This window comes from Festucalex cinctus, chromosome 11 (genome assembly GCF_051991245.1).
Source record: "Festucalex cinctus isolate MCC-2025b chromosome 11, RoL_Fcin_1.0, whole genome shotgun sequence".
NCBI classification, from domain to species: Eukaryota; Metazoa; Chordata; class Actinopteri; order Syngnathiformes; family Syngnathidae; genus Festucalex; species Festucalex cinctus.
Window position 1 is genome coordinate 17,899,444 of NC_135421.1, and position 17,091 is coordinate 17,916,534.

The 17,091-nt window shown below is 39.5% G+C and overlaps 1 protein-coding gene across 3 annotated transcripts in view; it reads right to left on the reverse strand.

Moving 5' to 3' along the window:
* Window positions 1-6,913: 6,913 nt before the first annotated feature.
* The window catches only part of adarb1b (adenosine deaminase RNA specific B1b), a 197,843-nt gene continuing 187,665 nt past the window's right edge, over window positions 6,914-17,091 (reverse strand). For all 3 annotated transcript variants that reach the window (XM_077536847.1, XM_077536846.1, XM_077536845.1), the window contains 3 exons: window positions 12,798-12,979; window positions 12,460-12,638; window positions 6,914-10,983 (listed from right to left, as the gene is read on the reverse strand). In XM_077536847.1, the coding sequence (XP_077392973.1) occupies window positions 10,807-10,983; window positions 12,460-12,638; window positions 12,798-12,979 (538 nt within the window). In that variant the 3' untranslated portion in view covers window positions 6,914-10,806. The remainder of the gene's footprint in view (window positions 10,984-12,459; window positions 12,639-12,797; window positions 12,980-17,091) is intronic.

A 17,091-nucleotide genomic window follows, 5' to 3' on the forward strand; every position in this document is an offset into this window, starting at 1 on the left:
CACAATGGGTGTGTACACTTATGCAACCACAATATTTAATCATTAATGCTTTTACTTCCCCTCACAGAAGGATTTTTTTGCCCCAATTGACTTTGGTCTCATTGTCTTGTAACACAAAAAAAGACATTTAAACAAGGGGTGTGTAGACTTTTTATATTCATGCAGAAGAAGCACTAAGTTCTACATCATAAAGAAAAAAAAAACCAACGTTGTTGAATAAATATTTTTATCTGACAATATTGATGACAAGTGAGCCTTCTTAATAAAATATCTTATGTGCACCAAAAAAAAAAAAAAAGGTGAAATCTAACACACGTATTTTGGATTCCCCTAAAATCACAATTGTGTTCCACATTTCAGCACCGCCATAAAAGTCATATTTGGTATTTTGATTGCTAACCTTGGAGGAGCGTTTGTTGTCTCCTTGGGACTGCAGTGGGACGCCGTCATCAAATTTCACATGCATGACTTTCTCTGCGGCACGGTGGGGGGGTGGGGGGTTGGTTAGCGATGCTGCCTGAAGGTCAGCAAGGAGAAAAAACAAAACAAAACACAAAGTTCGCTCGTTAGTCTTGAATTTATGCGGTCAAGTCTTGTAAAAAGTGACAAAATCATATTCCTATTTATTGCACTTTGATAAAAATGCTCCCGATGTTTTTTATGTTTGAAGTAGCCTGATGGGAAGAAAAAAAAAAAATCAATCAACATTTTGCTTGTACACCAATAATGCTGATCATTTTAGTGATGATCCATTTGAAAAGAAATGAAGCTGATTTCGAATCTGGTGCTGCTGACAAAATCTGGATTTGCTATCCCGGCTGGGCATGCCTAAAAAAAATTAAAATAAACAAATAAATAAAACGAAGCAACTTTCACTTTCAACACACGCACATTGTGAAGGACGTCGTGACACTTTAGTGCCGTCCTTAAAATGCAAATCGTCCGGCCAAGCAATTTCTCAGGATAAAAATGCCATCTAATAATGTGTTTTCAAAACACAAAGTACACACGACGCAAATGAGCCACAATGAGTCGGCTTATTTCCTTCGCTGATCATATCTGCACGCTCATTTCACCAGACGTCGAAACATTGGGGAGGGGCGAAGACGAGCTTGACACAGGACAAAACCCGCCCGCCGAGCTCACTGGCATTTGGGAAGCACGCTAATTAACTGATTACCGCCTGCTTGCATTAAAAGCAACGTTAACATGACACTGATCACTTGAAATTGATCAATTACAACTATAACCGAGTTGGTTTTTCTCAGTTCCCACCTGAAAGCATTTGACGCGAAAGTAAACGACCAAAATGGTGGATAGTGGTAAATTGTTTTTTTTTATTTTGGTCCTCAAAACTCATTTTGGCCTCTAGCAAACTTACCTGCTTGCAATTTTGCTAGTTAATTTATTATGTGACTGCTGCGGAGCAAAGCAGTAGCAGAGGTACTAGAATACGGCCCCGGCGTTTATTATAGCATCATTTTTCAGAAAAAATGCGGCCCGCACCGTTGAACGTACCGGCACAAATGAGGTTCAAAATATGCGGCTCGATCTGACTCGACGGGGAACCATTTTTTTTTTTTTCGGAATTCCGAGTTACCATGGCAACACAATTCCCCCCCCCAAAAAACGCCAAAAAGTCTCATAGGAATGAATGGAGAAGGGGGGGGGGGGGGGGGGGGGGGAGCCACAAATTAAGCACCTTTTTCCAAGCCACGCTGTGTGTACATACATTTACCGAAGTTAAGTTAAAGTTAGCATGCTAATGCTAAATGAGCATGCTACTGCTAGCTTAGCATGCTAATGCTAATGTTAAGTTAACAAACTAATGCTAGCTTAGCATGCTAATGTTAAGTTAGCATGCTAATGCCAAGTCAGCATGCTACTGCTAATGTTAAGTCAGCATGCTAATGCTAGCTTAGCATGCTAATGCTAAATTAGCACACTAATTCTAAGTTAGCATATTAATGCTAATGCTAATTTAGCATGCTAATGCTAACTTAATATACCAATGCTAGCTTAACATGCTAATACTAATGCTAAATTAACACACTAATGCTAAGTTAGCATATTAATGCTAACGTAATATGCCAATGCTAGCTTAACATGCTAATGCTAAGTTAGCATGCTAATGCTAATGTTAAGTTATCATGCTATTGCTAATGCTAAGTTAGCTTAGCAAGCTAATGCTAGCTTGCTGACTGATTGAGAGGTAAAGTACGCCAACATTTGGCAAACTGTTCAGTGCATTAGGCTTTTCACCTTGCAAGAGTCAGCAGTCACATCCAAAATTTCCGCGGAAATTTTTCTAGTTGTTTTTATATGATTTCTTAAGCTTGTCATACAGTTCAGTAGTTCACTGTATAATTTCATGTAGGCAGATAGCGGCTTACTGTCATTTCCGTTGTTTTACGTGGAATTATGCCGAATATTTATGAAGGAAGAAAGCTATCTAGTTTTATACTCGAGTAAATTGTGTTTTGCCATTCAGAGTGACGTCACATTGTAGTCCGTCGGTGAACTCGGGGGTTCTTTTTTTTTTCGACTTCGCAAGTGGAATTTCCAAGTTCAAGGGGGCCTTCCTTCCTTCCTGGTTTGAACACGGAAAAGTCCGATTTCCGACCATCCTCGACTGCCGCTTTAGCTTTGCCATAGGGGCGTGGCGAGTTAATCACGACGTGGGTGGAGAAACTCTTGTTCTGTAAACCACAACAAACAAACAAACAAACAAAAAATCGACATGCAAAGCTTCATCTCTGTTGCCCAAACACGCAGAGAGATAGTGAAAGGATGTTGAAATGGACTTTTGTCCGAGGCCTGTCACTGACAAGGGCATTGAGCTATTAGCGGCGCTGTTTTGACAATTTAGCAATTCAAACAGAGGCGGCTTGCTGCAAAACAGCTCATTAAGCAAGCAAGAGCTCGGGGTAATACGCCATGAATCTATTCTTTTATTCGCCCCTCCCCCCTTCATACTGTCGGAATGCATATCCAAGTATGAGACGCCCTAACTCGTCAGCGGGCGCGAAGATATGATGAGGCGCGTCTGGAGGACGAGCAATTTGGCCTGCACGTACATCAGAAAGGTCACAATGCAAAATGTCAGCGTTGCCTCCTTCCATTCTAATTACGCCGTCAGCTCGGCCTGTGTGCTCGTGAAACCAGCCAGCCACCATCGCAAAAAAGAAAAAAGGAAAGCTGCCGGAAACGGGCAACAAATGTATTTATTTGTCAGACAACTAGCCATCCGGACGGGCGTCAACAAGTGCTTTCATTCGTCACTGATTTTGTACAGGTTGCGCCCCCCCCCCCCCCCCCGAAATTTGCCAAAATTGGTTTCATTTTTGGGAACTTTTTGATGCGTTCCATTATGACAGTGACTCATTTTCTCAAACTTTTTAGGGGACGTTTCTGAGCTTTGCACTTGTCTCATTCCTATGGGTGGTTACGTAACACTTTTTCCCGCTGTGTCAGGAACTAAAAACAACTAAGTAAAAACCGTGTATGGAGTTGATCATTAAGCTGAAGTTTCCCCAGATATTTTTTTTTGTCTGAGAATTGTTGTCATCTATATTTCATGTAGCAGTTGACATAACCCTGCTTCAATCTTCTATCTTCATCTTGTGGTCCCACTGCAGCTCATTACGCTTGTCTCATCCTTCAAAAGGAAGTCAAACCTACCGCCATAATGTATTCAAAATTCCTCGCAATATTATTTCAAACGGATGCACTTCATTTTTACGGACGGAGGACCAAATTCATGGCTGGTGCACGCTGGTTTTGTGCTGTTGGGACCGGTGTCGGTGTCAGATGTGATCGGGCTGCCAGATCGTATCGGGGTCGCCTAACGAACACGTCCCGCTACAGGATTGGCTGGAAATGATCCAGTTGATGTCAAACATTGGTTAAGAAAATGTAAGATGTAATTTAAATAACAAAATGTACGAACTGAAATTATAAAAACGTAAATAAACTTAAGAATATAAACACAAACTATTTTGAATAAATAAAATAGATTGACTAAATGATAAATAAAATAATTGTCACAGATGTGACAAATATTGTCAGTTTAGATTATTAATGTATTCCTATTATTAAGACTGTTTTTTTGTTATTGTGATTGATTTGTGAACAGCTAAAAAAGAAACCAAACCGAAGCTAACTGTTAGCACTGCTGTGCAGACGTCACATGCAACCGCAAAGGCGCTTCAATCTATTTTTTTTTTTCACTTTGAAAGTATCATGCTTTTATATTTTAGGTTTATGTTTTTACAATTTTAGTTCATAAATGTTATTTTGAACAATTGTAAACTGTTTTTTTTTTAAATGTATTTATTTATTTTTTTACCTCTCACTCACGCACAAGCTTACTTCATGTAGGCCACATGGGTCTCCCAGGCGGAGGAGCGAACCGGCGCCAACCGGCGCCAACCGGCACCGAAGGCAAGTGACGGTTCCACTCTTCCACCTGGAGCCCCCATTTGTAAACGGGTCATTTCCGGACAATCCCGTAGCGTGATGTCATCTGCAGGGGACCCCCAATACAATCTATCTGGCAGCCCAATCACATTTGACACCAACACCGGTACCCTTGAAAGATGGCTGACACTAACATGCAAACCATTTTTGTCTCTCTTTTTTTTTTTTCTTTACAAAGAGGGTCAACGTGAAGATGTGAAGACCAATGTCTTATCCCCTCACGGGTGCTCTTCAATCTCCTTATACCAGCGTTTTACCTTGAGATCCGCTTCCCTTACTATCCATTAGCCTTGAACGCAGCGCCGACATGACACTGAAACACGCACACACTGGAGGTCACACTCGCAGTGAGTAACGGGCGGCCGAGGTGGAGACCGATGTCGCCGTGCAGCGATTCTCCACATACATCAAGTCCGTTGAGCAGAAAATTGAAATGGAAATGCGGGCGGGCCTTGGAAGAGAGGACGGAGCAACGCTAATGATTTGTCATTCCTTTCAGGGGCACGGCTGGCTGAATTAAGCTCCTCCTTCAAACACCCGCGAACCACCACGCACGCTCCTAATTCATGTTTTAGCTACAGTAAAACTCAAGAGACGATATTTATTTCGGACAGGAAAATATTAAAAGTGACTACAATATGTCAAGTTGTCAGTCAAACCTTGTATTTTGAGTTTTGGACTCCAAAATGTAGGCAAACAGCAATGGTGGTCTCTGCCACGGAAGTAGCGGGACTTCCGACTTCCGTGTTTTTGTGTCTCAGCTCTCTGAAGTGCTTCAGACAACTTGACAGACACACTACACACTCGCACCCGTCGAAGGTAACGCGCAACCGAGGGGCACAAAGTCGGAAACACAAGTATTGGGACAGGGCCCACACATCACGAACCGGAACCAGAATCAAAGCTCATGTGCAAAAACATGGAAGTCGGAAGTCCCGCCTCTTCCGTGGCATAGAGTGTAACAGGGACAGCGCAAAAATTGACATTTCGTCCCTTTTTTTTTTTTTATATGACGCTTTGGAGTAGCCCAGGGGCATCACTAGGCTTAATACTGTACTGGGGCACAAAAAATTCACGAGGGAGAAATATTTATTTCACTAAACATCTGCAAACTGAACATTTATAAAAGTAAAAAAATAAATAAAATAAAGCACCACTACATCTCTCTGACATCTGTTGGTAACTGAAATTGATGTCACAGTTTTTTTTGCACCAGTTTCCTGTGACGTGAATTTCATTTCATTCTCAGAAATAAGCAGATAAAAATAAGTTTTTTTTTCATTTCTTACTTGATGGGTGAGACCAAATATGGTATATAAATAATGTAAATATAGTATTCTTCTAAAATAGCAACTTTTTATAAACATCAAAATGCCTCAGTCGAAGTTTTCTACAGATTTTCGATCATGTTTACATTCTTTTTGTTCTTGCGCCTTGGTGGTTTCAAGCTTTCATCTCGACTTCATGAAGAGCTTCAGGCAAGGCACATTTTGTGATGTATTATTTATTTCACGGCATCTGCTCTGCGATATTGACACTCTACGATGCCTTCATTTCCTGTGGAGGGGCTTCCACATCTGTAAAATTTGATTTCATTAAAATGTTGAGCTTGCCCTGTTGGGGGGGTCACCGTGCCGATGAGCAGCTGGATAAATTATCAACAGCTTGTTTGTATTACTCGACGATGAATTGAGATCATTTGGAAGAAGAGTTTCTTGATATTAAATGCAAACTTGACTTTTTAATGACTTGTATTCCACTCAATTGGTGCCAATGGCTTACTGTGAGCCTCTCAAAACAAGTTGACATTTATGGCTTGTTTCAACATTAATAATACTGAAAATAAAAAGCACATTAGAATAAGTTGAAGATTAAAAGCTGCGTTAAAATACAACCCCCATGACAAAAGCAAAGTTTTCTAAGAGTTCGTCTCCTAGCAAGTACAATTTAACATATATCAATCAATCAATCGAAGTATCACAAGCTGTAGAATTTTTGGATTATTGAATTCATCTACACCAGATGGACACTTAACATGACCAAAAAAATTAATAAATAAGAGAAAATGTTTAAAATGTATAAATTGACCTTGGAAAAAAAAATACTATATATATATATATATATATATATATATATATATATATATATATATATATATATATATATATATAAAGGCTCAAGTCCTGTTAAAATTAGCGTACGCTACCGGAAGTAGCAACATTTTATCTTTCAAAATAAGAGACATACATGAAGTACTGTTAACTGTGTAAATTCTGCCAATCTTAAAAGCGTTCTTGATCTCATTTGATAAATTTATGATCGTTGAATAAAACGTGACTCCTTCAGGGATACACATTTGTGTGTGTGTACCTGATTTGATGTTTTTGGAATTTCAATCCCAGCACATTTAAAGAAACACTCTTCCAACACATGCAAAAGTAAACTAAGAATTATTTTATTCATTTTATGTCTATCTTCATATATTTTCTTTTTCCCTACACGAGTCCTTTTAAAAGTTAATCATCATGCGAGGTGCAGCGTTGGTAAATACATGCAAGGTTGTACTGTAGATTTTTTTTTTTGGGGGGGGGGGGGGGGTATTTCACACGTGTGGGAGGGGGGGCACAGAGCAACATTGAGAATTTACAAGTGGAGGTGCAAGGAGAATACAGTTCAGTTCTCGCTGCCGTCGTCTCCCAGCCAGACCCCAAACGGGGGACGGTTTCTTATGACATCATCGGTTGACATCTTCAGTGCAGTCGAAAGAAGAAGAAGAAAAAATCTTACAAGCAGGCAGTCCTTATATACAAAAGAGCTCCGAAGAACAAAGTGTGCGCGTGTATTTGGAGAGGGTGGGGGGGCATTAAAGTGACTCACAGCAGACACAAAGGGGGGTATTGCATGTCACTTTGGTGCAGGAATCCTTGACAACTTTTCTGCCATCCATGAAAAACATCCCATTTCCGTCCTCTTTACATTCACGTCTGGAAGATTCTCAATTCTTGATCAAACGTCAACACGCGATTCTCGACTGTCCGCAAGACAAGTCGCTGGAAGGAAACAGACCTATACGCTACTTATGACATCACACGTGTCAGCCGCCCGATGCTGAGGCGTCACGTCGGCTACGACGACAAGTTGGGGGGGGGGGGGGGTGTGAGGCCTGAAATTGTCACTGCAGTGCGCACCGGGGCCACTTGGAGCAGGAACATTTAATAAAAAAAATAAAATAAAAAAAAAAGGGTAGGAAGATCTGATAAAATGGTTTGTATTTACAGAAACAAACGCAATTCTGCCATCTCTGAAACTTAATGACGTAACAGCGATGTGCCACAAGATGGCGCCAAACCCCTGGCTCATATTAATCATTGGTGTCAATGAGGTATGTTGAATCGACTTTGTATGGCAAGGGGAGGAGCTAATTACGACATGCAGTTAGGAGGCACGGCCTCGTTAGAGTGCCTGGTTGTCAGTCGCAAGTGCACGCGCATCATCCAGAGAAAAAGGTGAAAGAGCGAAGATGACGTTCGGATATGAAGTTGATTTGACTGCCAAGGTACGAGTCGGGTTGTGGGCCGGCGTGGACGGCTGCTTTAGAGTGCCTCATTGTTGGCTGTGAGTGCATGCAGGTCACGGAGAGAATGTGGAAGGATTTTTTGTTTTGGCAGTCGGGTGCAAGTCAGCATTTCGACATTTTCAAGTATTTTCTATATTATTTTTTCGATTTCACATTATTTTTCATAGATGTTTATCATTTCTTCAAATAATTTTGGGTTGGGGGTTTGAAAAGGCTACCCCCCACCCCACTTGTCCCCAATGCATTTCAATGGACGCAAACCACATGTGGATTTCCACTATTTGTGGACCCGTCCCCCAGCAAATTAAATTCAAAATGCTCCCCACCAAATAATGAAAAACAAGCAGAGTGAGAATAATAAAGAGCTTCTCGATGACATCAACTTTGGTGAAGATTCCAGAGTATGCTTCAAAGACGCTGCAAGAACATGGCGGCGAGTCACGAGGATTTGTCGACATCAATGTGGTGACTTCATCCGGTTGAGTTGGGTACGCAAATAATCATCATTGGGATGATTTTGAGCCTAATTTCCCCTCAAAATGAGCAAAGGCCAGATTTTCAGATTTGTGTCAACGATTATCCGGCGTGATTATCAAGTGGTGGCAGTGTTCATGCTTTTGCCTAACTCAAAGATTTACAATTGTAAACATCAAACATGTTTAACGTTATAATATATATTGTCTTATATAATATACAGGGAATCCTCAAGTTACGTCAGAGTTCCGTTCTTACGCTAGCAATGTAACCCGAAGGCGAATTTCCCCATCAAAGTTAATATTTACATCAAAATTTGCATAAAATAATCTAAAATACATTAAAATAATAAAAATAAAATGCTGTACTTAACATTACTGCTTAGAGGTGGATAGAAAAGAAGGGGGCCAAAGATACTCCCACAAGTGCACAAGCGCTAACGCTAGCTAAGGGCTAAATAGCTGATGAGGGGAAAACACTGTGGCCAAAATGGTGGACCAAGTGTAGCCGTTTGAGTGCGCCCTAACTCGAGGACTCCGTATGTATCTATATATCTTATAAATCACTCGTCATAACACATCCCATACCACAGAATAATCAGTCCAAATAATCTTTGAGACACATCTGACAGTCAAGCCTTTCTTTGCTAACGCTCCGATCACAAAGAGGAGACTCAAAATTCGTCCCAAATATCGTCACGTGTGTAACCGTCATAATTGTCACTGTCGTATTTTTTTCCCCGAGTTGGAACACATGCGACATTAAGCTGACATGAATTAAAGCTGGGCACACAGTGTGCAAATCTTGATGGCAGTCTGTCCAAATGGAAAAAAAACAACAACAAAAAATGTCTGACACGCTGATTAGTGACACCTACAGGACCAACGAGGAACAACAAGACCGTCGTCCGCCCGTCTAAACCAGTCAGCCGTGACAGTTTTTGAACGTTGGACTCCCTCAAAGTCAGCTCTCTCTCCACTGTACAGAAAACTTTGAGGAGTCTTTTAGGGCGTATCCGTGTTTCACCAGCTAACGCGTCTTCACCTTTTCATTCATTCAAATGCGACTCAACTTCTCAACTCCAAAAGTGACAACATTGAAAAACGACGCTCACGTCAACAACGAGCATAAGATTAAATACCACAACACTATATCGGCCATTTTGCATAGTGAGTACGTTTGGAAATACATTTCACTGGACAGTACGTGTGTACCTTCATACTTGTACAGAAAAATATCAGCCGGTAAGCTCAATAGTGCTGTTTGTTGTTTTTTTTCTTTGAACAAATATCTGCATCAGTACTCCGCCCACCCCTCCCAAAAAAAATAAATAAATCCAGTATCACTTGGGCTCGTCTTCTTCTTTTTTGTTTTTTTTGTTAGTATAATCGAGAATCTACAAAAAAAAAAAAAAGCGCCCACGTTAAGAAAACATAAGCGAGTTCTCCCCCCCGTAAACAACCAACAGCAGAAATGTAGAAAAATCGACAGAGATCGAAAAGCTGCCTGTGGAGGAATATGCTGGCATTCACGCACGCACGCACGCAAAAACTTTTCCGTTCTTTCTCGTCGGCATGCGTTGCGGGTCCGCCATGCAAAACACTCGCTCAAGATCAAAGGAATCAACGTCCGCACGTCCGTTTGACAAGCACAACGAGAAGGAATGTACAAGTACGGACACGTCAATGGCAAAACCGAAATAAAAAGACGGAAAAACTAAAACTTTAAAAAAAAAAAAAAAAAAAAAAAAAGAGACATCTGTTCCCAATATCTATGATCAAAAAGACATTTTTTTTTTAAAACTAATTCCTACTGAATTTCATAATTTCTGTAACGTTTATCTGTGCATCTCAAGGCGACCCGAACGCATCACCTCAACTGAAAATAAGACAACTAAAACAAAACAGACTACCACATAAAAAAAAAAAAAAAGAATAAAACATAAAATGTCTTCCAGTTTTAGTCCATGGGGAAGCCCACCATTTGTTAAAAAAGCAAAAATAAAACACACACGATTTCATGAGGTGAGTCCGGTGAGGAGTGACCCTGATGAAAAAAGGTTTTTTGTTTTTTTTGTTGTTTTTTTTTTGTGTGTGTGTTACATTTTTGGGAACTATGCACATTTATTTCCACGAGTTAACAGCTGCAAGTTGCGTGCAAATATACGGGAGGGACGTGGGGGGGGGTGGAGTCTATGAGGGTGGGCTGCTAACACGGGTTTGGATCTCCTGGTGGGAGGAGTTGAGAATCCCTTCTTGGGTCCAGCGGCTCCTCCCTCAGGATCCCAGCGTGAACTGGTCTTGCTCGATGGGCTTCTTGACCCAAGCCCCCAGGCCGGCCTTGTGGAAGGCCTTGATGAGCGCCTGCTTGGCCGAGTGGTACTCGGCGGCCGCCTGCTTGGCGTCGTGGTACGAGGACGGCCTCGGCGCCTTGATCCGCAACACGGACGACAGCTGGCATGGGAGGGGAAGACCAAGACCACAAAAGGCCGTCAGCAACAGTTGTACTTTATTTACACATGACACTTTGTAATATTGTCAGGTAGGGTTGTGCAATTAATCGGCATTCAACTACAATTTCAACTATTATTACACAACAATTACAAAATCAACACGATCATCAAAAAAAACAAAAAAACAATGATTAATACTAATTTTGCGTTGAGTTGTTTAGATTTATAAATTTGCACCTTATTTAAATTTTGAAATAATTTAATACTTGCATAATTATAGTATTTCAAAGAATTGTAGGGTTGCGCAATTAATCGGCATTCAACTACAATTTCAACTATTATTACACAACAATTACAAAATCAGCACGATCATCCCCCCCAAAAAAGAAAAAAAGATTAATATTAATTTTGTGATGTTTAAGTGGTTTAAATTTATAAATTTGTTTAACACTTGCATAATTAGTGTTTCAAAGACTTTTATTTGTCTTAATATTTGTTGTTTTTAAACATTTTCTTGTCGTGTACCAAAGAATAAATATTATCGTGATTTCAGTTATTACCAAAATAATCGTGATTAATATTTTCTTCATAATACAGCAGTCCAACTGTCATCTCCAAAATGGCAACTTTTCAATACCAACTTTTATACTTTACACTTCAAATCTGCTTTACTTTATTTATTCATTAAAATTTTTTTGGGATGAATCCAACCCAAAAATGTTCGTTCCAATAATATGTCCTATGCTGCCCTACTAGTCTAAGCACGACATTCGGATGAATACACGTTTGTGGAATATGACATGAAGCAGGAAAATCCAGCAGCCATTTTGCCACTTAATGTTAATTGAAAATGACATCATTGTGGCTCAGGTGACAACCAAACTGCTTGATTATGAAGAAAATATTAATCATGATTAATTTGGTAAAAACTGAAATCATGATTAGGGCAATCATTTGTTTTTTTTTGGCGCAAAACAAGAAAATGTTTAAAATGTAAAAAATATTAAGACAAATAAATGTTGTGGAAACACTAATTATGCAAGTTTATTTTGGACCAAACAATATTTATTAAAATAATTATTTTAAAATGAAAAAAATGTACAAATGTATACATTTAAACAACTCAAGACTGAGTAGTATTAATAATATTTTATTTTTATTTACGATTATGCCAATTTTGTAATTGTGGAGCGTAGTACTTGAAATTGTAATTGAATTTTGATTAATTGCCCAGCCCTACGACCAATCACAGCTCAGCTTGCAAATGTCACATGACCCATCTCAGAAAGCTGGTGAGCCGTGATTGGTCGTTGGCCGAGTCCTGCGCAACTGTGATGTCATTCTCAGTCGACAGCAATTGAAAGCTGATCGAATCGGCGCTTCGCCAAACGATTTCAACTTGTACAGCATTTGATGGAGGCGTGTCGGTTTGATTGCGTCACTTTCGGGGCAATTTCTTTCTTTCTCGGGGGGGTACCTTGGCGTGCAGTCGCACCCATCGGCTGTAGAGGGCGTGCTTGCAGAGGCGCGAGGCCCGGCCCATGTCGTCCTTTCCGGTGGTGGCGTTGATCACCTCCAGGCCTTGATCGCCCACCGTCCAGTTGACGCTGAAGTTGGGCGCTTTGCCCGGCTGCCTGGCCTCCGCGTTGCTTATTCCTGCGCGGCATCAACATAAAAAAAAAAAAAAAAAAAAAAAAAAAAATGGTAATACGTCAAGGTGTTGCGCAATAGCGCGCCGGCTGTTCAAATTCCACACGGTAAATGTCAGCTGACGGCTGTCTAAATATCAAGGACGCTGTGGGGTCGTTTTCTCACCGCTGAGCAGAGGCCTGTTGAGCGTGAACTGCTGCGGGAGCTCCTCGATATCGGCGATGCGCTGGTACATGGCTCGGGAGAGGTGGTCGGCGTGGTAGAGGCTCCCCAGGATGATGCTGGAGAAGTAGATGGGCTCCGTGAAGTAGCTCATCAGCGAGCCCTGGATGCCCACCACGTTCCACCTGAAACAGACACGTCGCACCGCTTGGGATCAGTCTTCATTTTCACGAGAAATTTCAATATAGTCTTTTGACTCAAATGAAAGTGTTAGTCATAATTTAATCATCTGATTGTATTTTAGTTTTAATAATATTCCATATTTTACATAATAATAATAACAATAATAATAATAATAATAATCCAATTTCAGTCAACGAAAAAGAAGAGCAATTTTAGTCGACTAAATTGACAGTCGATATTTTCCTTCAGCATACATTCCAACTTTTATTCAGAAAATTATAACGCACCTATTTGGAACTGTAAGTTTAACACACAAGAAATATTTAATACGTACAAATCGGTGTCTTTATTGTTTCAGTGAAACATGTTGAACTGACAATAATATAACTTAGTTTTCACCTAAATAAAAAAAAGTGCGTAATTGAGATTAATTTTAGAGCTGCACAATGAATGGAAACATGAATATTAAATAAACATTTTCTGAGTGTTTCTTTTCTCCAACTCGCGTTTCGTTCCTTCGGATTGGATTGTGCGAATTTTTGTCACCGTGTTGTTTTCATTTTTTTTCATTTGAGTCAGTGATGAAATTTTGTCAAGTCAATTTTAGTTATCCTTATAGTCTCAATGAATGGATTCCATTTTAATTTTTTCTTAATCTGAAAAAAAAATTTTCGTCGACAAAATTATCACTGCTTGGGATATGGGCCGATATTAGTAGTCAAGTAGGCCGATATTTGAAGCTGATATTCAGTTTCAGTAAAACTTTTTTTTCTTTTTTTTACAAATGCCAATCTTGACTCTGTTATGACTTAAAGCATGTTTATTGAACAATTTTTCAGACTTTTCAAAATGTAGATTTTTTTAAAATTTAATTTAATTTTTTTTTAAAATCTGAGATAATTGACATCCTTTTAAATTTCCAACAAAACGTTCAGGGAGCTCCCAAGGTTATCACAGTACGTCTTAAAAAGTTACATGGACACTTAAGCAAGGGAATAGCATAACTCTCTATAGTTTTCTACAGTAAATATGGTTTTCCACAAAATTTAACGGGACACTTGGCTCGAACAATTTTCAGCAGTGAAAAGTTAATATTTTGTCCAGAATGAATTTGATAACTTCATTATTTTTCATGTACAATGAATACCTTTAAAAAGTAAATGTTCTACTTGCAGTCACCTGCTTTCTGGGTTTTGCCAGTAAACTGAGCCATGATTGGTCTTCACCTACTTCCTCAGCACAGGTGATGTCATCATCAGTCGACAGCAAGTAGAAAAATTACTTTTTCAAAGGTACTAATTGTACATGAAAAATAATGGAGGTTACCACATTAAATATAGACAAAATATTCATTTTTTACTGCTGAAGATAGCTAAATGAGTCAAGTTTAAAAATACTTAAAATCTGAAACTTTCACATTTCTTTGTTTTAATGTTGAACATAAACAATAGGTTCAGAAGGTTCCCTGCATCTCTTTAACTAAAAATTCAAATAAATAACTCCCTGAGATTAAAATGATTTTAGATTTAACTTGGCCGTCAGATTTAAAAAAAAAAAAAAAAAAAAAGGCTGATACCGACATTTGTCACTACCCAATATCAGCTCTACATCAGAGTTTTCCGCTGATTACAGAGCCCAACTTGAACCTACCATACACGCTATGAGAATACTTTTTTTTTTTTTTTTAAATCTAATTCCATTCCTGTCATCACGTTTGAGGTTATAAAGTGTCGAAAAGACACCAATGGTTGTTGAATGGCAACACGTGTAAGATAAATGAGTATATAAATGCCACAGGCCAACACAATGTACCACACACAATCCTACCGAGGGATCCAATTTGCTATTTTTTTCCCCCTCTCCTTTATGTCTGCGCTGTATCATTAGCCATCGCTCCCTCGTCATTTTCCCATTGACATGCTCGGCCAAGCGTCACACTCCCACCTCACTCGCGCGCGTGTATGTGCACTAAAAAGTGGAGCGAAAAGCAGACAAAAAAAAGAAAAAAGAAAGAGAGATACTTGCATGGTTTTAAGAACAAGGCTCTGTCCTCTATTTAGTGGAAGTTATTAACTATTTCCGTAACAATCAAAAATGTAATCAATCCCAATAATGTAAGAAAAAAAATAATGGAGCAAATATATATACAGTATATATATATGACTAACATTTTTGCTATGTGTATACGTTATTACATTATTGGGCATTTATTACATTTTAACACATTCACTGCCAGCCCAGCAAAAATGCATTGCATCATTTGACGTCTTTTTCCGTCAAAGGCAGTGAATGAGTTAAAAACCCCAAATTGTATTTTGAAAAGTTTAAATTTATTTCTCGGCAGAGTTGATCAAAATGAGCTCCGTCCATTTGATTAGAACTGCTCTGCCCCAAAGTCATCTATCGGCTATGATAGATGCTATGATATTAATATATGTAATATGGTACATTATTTGTGACATTATGACATTGGGTTTGATTACATTTGTGATCAAGTTAATAGCAAATTTTATGACATTTCCAGGAAATGATGACATTATGGGGTGCTACAAGCGTCGGCGCAAGTAGAAAAATTACTTTTTAAAGGTATTAATTGTACATGAAAAATAATGACGTTAACACATTAATTATAGACAAAATAGGAAATTTTTGCTGCTGAAAATGGCTCGATGAGTCAAGTATCCCTTTAAAATAAGAGTGGTATTGGCACCGATATTGATACCTGGTATCGGTAGTCACCTATCATAGTCAGGGTGATACTAACTGCCTCAATTTGAGGCAGGAAAAACCCTGAAAAGGCAACATTCCCAATGTGGAGCGTGCACAGGTTTAAAAGGGCGCATGTAAAACTGACAGTGGGCAAAATTACTTTCTGATAGACCAGACGATGCATTTTTTTTTTTTTTTTTTTTGACTGGAAGAACTTATAGTTGGAAAAATACACTCCCACCTTCTCCCAACTGCAAATGGCATCACGTCATGTGAGAAAGCAATCAATCGCTACTCATTAACCTGCGTGCTGTTTCCTTGCTATTATCCCAACATTGCAAAGCTATTTTGCCCTCTACTGACTTAGATCGCACCACTTTTGACACGGGCGATATGAAGGGGGTGAAAAAAAAAAAAAAAAAAGTGAAATCGATAGCACAAGTACGACAAGTAACAGAAGTGTGCAGTCACACTGCAAAAAAGAACAAGAACGAGGCGGCCGCTAACGCAGCAGACGCGTCCTTCATCATGCGCAACGCTTGGCGTCCAATCACTCGGTGCACTGAGGCAAGGGATCACCATCCCGGACGAGGGAGGCGGAGGAGGAGGGCGGCTGCTGGAGAAGAGTTATGGACAACTTTTATTGTTTGCTTGGCAACGGGCGGCCGCCCTTCATCAGCAGGTTGGCACGCTGTCTGTCTGTCGCCTTGAACGGCGACAGAGACTAAAGATGCCATGATGGGTGTGCGGATATATTGCAAGGACAGGTCGGTCCATCAGGGCACTCGTCCCTGACACCGCATGAACAAAATGACAGACTTGGGACAATTTACAGGCCTGCCTGGAATGCTCAAGTTGTTGGGAAGAGGAAATAGAGAACATGACAATTGTGAATTTGGACGTATTTATGGTAGTTATATTTACAGTTTGCATTTGCATGAAAAACACTTGGGTGCATAAACATAAGCTGGATGATTCATCAATTGGACAAATTTGACTTACTGGCTAACATTCCCCCCCAAGTGCCAAATATATTTTGATGGTTTCTGGGTCATTTTAGGCTGCTGAGTCAGAAAATGGCATCCTTTTCTTTAAAGTGGCTATTTTTTGAGATACTAATATTTCTTTGTAGCAATTTATGGATTGATAATGAATGTGCTTTGACGTTAACAAAATACACTTTGATCGTTACTAAAAGTAGTGTTTGTGCTTTGATGTCACCAGTTTTTGCATTAAAAAAAAAAAAAAGTTTTCAGAATGTTTGCTTAATTTTCTCATGAAACATGATTTGCATATAGAAGGCTGTCTGCAATAATGATTGCCGATATTGCATCAAAAACTAAAGAATATTGCACTGACATGCTTGAAGAGACAGATAAAGCCACAACGTTGTAGAATAAAGAAA